Genomic DNA, 4,003 nt, shown 5'->3' with positions numbered 1-4,003 from the left:
TGAATGAATGAATGAATGAATGAATGAATGAATGAATGAATGAATGAATGAATGAATGAATGAATGAATGAATGGTCAAACCTTGAAAAAAACATGTTCTGTAATTTCACACATTACATTTTCTCACGTGTTAGCCTCAGAGTATGTGTGGGGAATGRCTTTCAGCTACAATAAATTCAAGRTAACTATCAGTACAAATTAGTTATTGTTATTTCCTGTTGGCTAAAGTTGCTCAGCTTTAGCAGTCATCTTGAATAACTCAAAAACTTAATCAAATGTTTATTCAGTCTAAAGTTTTCATTAAAACCTGTCCACCACTTCAACGGTGTTGATATTTTGTTAACACAACTGATTCAGGAGCACATGCAGACAATAATAAAAACATTATTTCTATTTGTAATAAGGCAATAAATCAAGGTGTTGTAATAATCCAGTCAGGGTCCAGAACCTGCACTTGACTGTGCAGAGCCTCACAGAAACTAATGTCTGCAGACCAGTGACGTGTGGTGAGTTTCAGGGATGGTGAGCCACTCTGTTCATCAGAATCAGATTTACAAATATATGAACCCTACAGAACAAATTATTCACTATATGATTGGCAGAAGTTGATGCACATTTCATTAAAGGGGCAATTTCATGTAAAATATATATTTTTAGTTTTATATCATGTAATAAATAATGTTATACTCTCATAAAAAAACATGCCCAAAGCCTTGCTTTGCTTCCTTCATGCATATTTGAGAAATCCTGCAGCGTTTTTATGCAGCCATGATGAGGAGCAAAACAACAGGTGGGGACCAGAAACGCCTCTGGGACGTGTCTTTAAGCAGAGCTTCCTCGTGGCAGAGTGCACCCCCCCCACACACACACACACCGCCCATGACTCCTGCAGGCTCTCTGCAGTAACAAAGTAAACAGGGTGAAACTGAAAGTGAAACTTAAACTGTCTGCTGAGCTCCTAACTACTTCTCACTCAGCGAAGCTCTTTTCAGATTCAAAATACCTTTGAGGAAATGTATTTTCTGATGCTAAGTAAACTACATCATAGTGCCCCCCCCCCTCCTGCGCACTGAAATGGGTGGGACAGAAGTGGAAGGTGGTTCTTAAAGAGACAGAGGCCAATTTCAAGGCATTTAGGAGAGGAAGTGATGAGAAGATAAGTTTATTTTCTATTTAAACATAAAACAGCATTTTAATATTAAGTACTGTAACTTTATTATGGTATAGTATTTAAATGTTTGCCTGAGAAAGACATAATATTGCCCCTTGAAAACAAAGTTATTATGTCCTACATTTAATTATAACAAGTCCATGCACCACTCAAAATATCAGGTTAGGATTAGTGTTCAGACCTGGGAAGCCAGAGATTGTTGGTTCATTTTGTAGCCACTAGAAGGCACTGGTTTTGTTTTTTTTATGAGCCACATGTTTACCTAAACCCTGTAGGCTGCCATTTTTGTCTTTCTATCCATTGTGAACACATCTTGGAAATAAGCAGTCAGTTATCTTCATCCATCTTCATTGGGGAATCATTTATTGAAGCATTGTCTTTTTACCTTTTCTTATGCTGTCAGTGCTAATCAGCGGTGGACAATAAAGCCATCCTACATTGACTACAATGTGTGGAAAGTTATCTGTCTGCCTAGTTAAGGAAAGGGAACACTTTGATGAGGGCAGAACAGTTAGAGTCAGGTATGTACCTGTGAGGTTAGGTTTAGGATCAGGTATGTACCTGTGAGGTTAGGTTTAGGATCAGGTATGTACCTGTGAGGTTAGGTTTAGAGTCAGGTATGTACCTGTGAGGTTAGGTTTAGAGTAAGGGGTCAGGGTTAGGCTGTAGAAATTAGTGGTAAATGAATGAAAGTCAATGCAAAGTCCCCATAAGGATAGAAAAACAAATGTATGTGTGTTTGTCTGTACCTTTAGAAAAACATCTCATAAATAAGTGTCAAATTTTACTGAGACTGAGTGTGACTTTACAACTAGTGATGGAGCCAGATATTTTTAAAGGGGTGGCTGGATTGAGAARTGACATTTTTTGCTACATGGCAGTTTGCTGAGGATCTGTGTTTCTTGGTCATCCTCTTATTTACCAACACAGGCRGTGACTACCATGTAGAGTTACATCATGAGAATGATCTGTTTGAGTCATGCAGCTGATAATTGAACAKTTTGCGTATGGAATGAGCTTCATCAATATGTTGCTGGCACAGCAGCATATCCAGACTCTGGCTCTGCCCCTGTCTACAACTGAACTTTTGGAGTTAAGCAAATTCAGATGGCCAGTAGCACCACAGCTAATTAACATTAACAAACATAAAAATGGCTGAAGCGACATGAATGTAGCTGAAGCTTGTGGTAGTCACTGAGAGTCATCTCTACCTGACAGTGAGACATGCAGCGACGTGGCTGCAGTCGCCTCCTGTTGGCTCCTCTGGCTGGGAAAAGGGCTGGCAGGGGCTGAAAGAGAGGAGCATCTCTGCATCGACCAGCATGTCCTCGGCTGGAACGGGCCTGGAACGCAGCAGGAGACCATCAGAGTCTCCCACAGAGGTCAGGCTGATCACTCCGCTGCCATCCTTCAGGACACATTTACAACTGCTGACTCTGAAGCAGCCTGGCCTGTCAGCAGGGATGGAAGAGAAGGAAAAACTGCTGAAGGAAACAAAGAGTGYGAGTTTGAGCAGAAGAAGCTTCATGGTGATCCAGATACCACTGAGGAGACCAGAGGAGGCTCTGAGAGGAGCAACAAGCAGCTGACAGCAGGGTGTCAGCAGAAAAACAATTAGCATAAAGGTGACGGTCATCCCAGGCATGCAGCTCTCAGAACAGAGGGGCATCAGAAACGGCATGACACCAAAACCAAAAGTCAGAACATACTGTAGTTTTACATTAGTTCTGTTGTCACATTTAGCTTATTTGATGAATACAACAAAACAGGAGTCACCTTCTGATTTATACTGTAGGTCTTTAAATTTATTTGTATTTACAGTTTATWTATTTTTGTTGACAAAAGCTCTGTTACCAATAAAACATGAAGCTTGTCCTAAATTAAATTTATACATAAAAAGTTATACATTTAACTTTCTGATACCCTGCTATGGGGTGTCGTTTGTAAAGTTACACAGTCAAAAATTACCACCAATATGTTTGCTTTATTTAGCCTTTCATAAAAAAGGGAGTTTATTTTACAAAGTCWGATTTTCACCATGTTTTACAAATATTTATAAATGTAATAGTTTACAAACTAAATATTTAACTTACAAATTTAATATTTAATTAACAAGCTAAACATTTAGCTTCAAACCCCTATTTTTTTCTTGCCAGGGGCGGTTCTAGGGGCGGGGCCACAGGGATATATGGCCCCATCTGAAATCTGATTGGCCCCCTCAAGTGCCCCTGTCCTGTCACTCATCTGTCCTTTGACCTGGTGTGGCTGTAGTTCCACTACCAAACAGTAGGGGCGGTATCGAGTCAAATAGGAAAGTCCAGCATGAAGCAAGTTTACAGAAGTCTTTTACAGTTTGAATGATCCTGCAGAAAAAGTATTTTAACTGACAATGATGGCTGCATTTTCTCACATCTTGTGTGTTTGAGAGTATTGTATTTATGTACAGTAAAAATGTATGTAAAATTGATAAGGAGAATTTGCTGTTCAAGCTTTTACAAGTGTCTGAACATGTGCGACTGGTTAAATGTATACACATTACAAAAACTGGGGATTTGTGTGCAAGCATGTTGAACAAATACTTGGTCCCTCTATGAATAATGTGGTCCCTTGATAGCCTGTACACCAGGAGTGCCCAACCCGTCCCTCGCGGGCGACTCGGTGCCCGCCACCTGCTTCTCAGGGGCCCACGAAGCGCAACCTTGCAACAGATGATGAGCCGGCTCATCAGCGGTTAATAATATACGGAAATATACGGTTAATATACGGAAAAGTTCTTGAGCRTGTGAAACAATTTAAATTTCTAGGAATATGGTTTGATGAGAGAATAACATG

The 4,003-nt window shown here is 40.1% G+C and overlaps 1 protein-coding gene across 1 annotated transcript in view; it reads right to left on the bottom strand.

Annotated features, from left to right (window-relative positions):
- LOC106518609 (uncharacterized) overlaps window positions 1–2,755 on the bottom strand; it is a gene marked incomplete in the record, with an annotated part of 5,600 nt that extends 2,845 nt beyond the window's left edge. The window contains 1 exon segment of the mRNA XM_014009964.1: window positions 2,383–2,755. Within this exon segment, the coding sequence (XP_013865418.1) occupies window positions 2,383–2,699 (317 nt within the window).
- Between the last annotated feature and the right edge of the window lie 1,248 nt (window positions 2,756–4,003).

The sequence above is a fragment of the Austrofundulus limnaeus genome, unplaced genomic scaffold (genome assembly GCF_001266775.1).
Source record: "Austrofundulus limnaeus strain Quisiro unplaced genomic scaffold, Austrofundulus_limnaeus-1.0 Scaffold64, whole genome shotgun sequence".
Lineage (NCBI taxonomy): Eukaryota > Metazoa > Chordata > Actinopteri > Cyprinodontiformes > Rivulidae > Austrofundulus > Austrofundulus limnaeus.
Note: the sequence above shows the minus strand (reverse complement) of the source record. Positions and strands in the feature narration are given on the sequence as shown.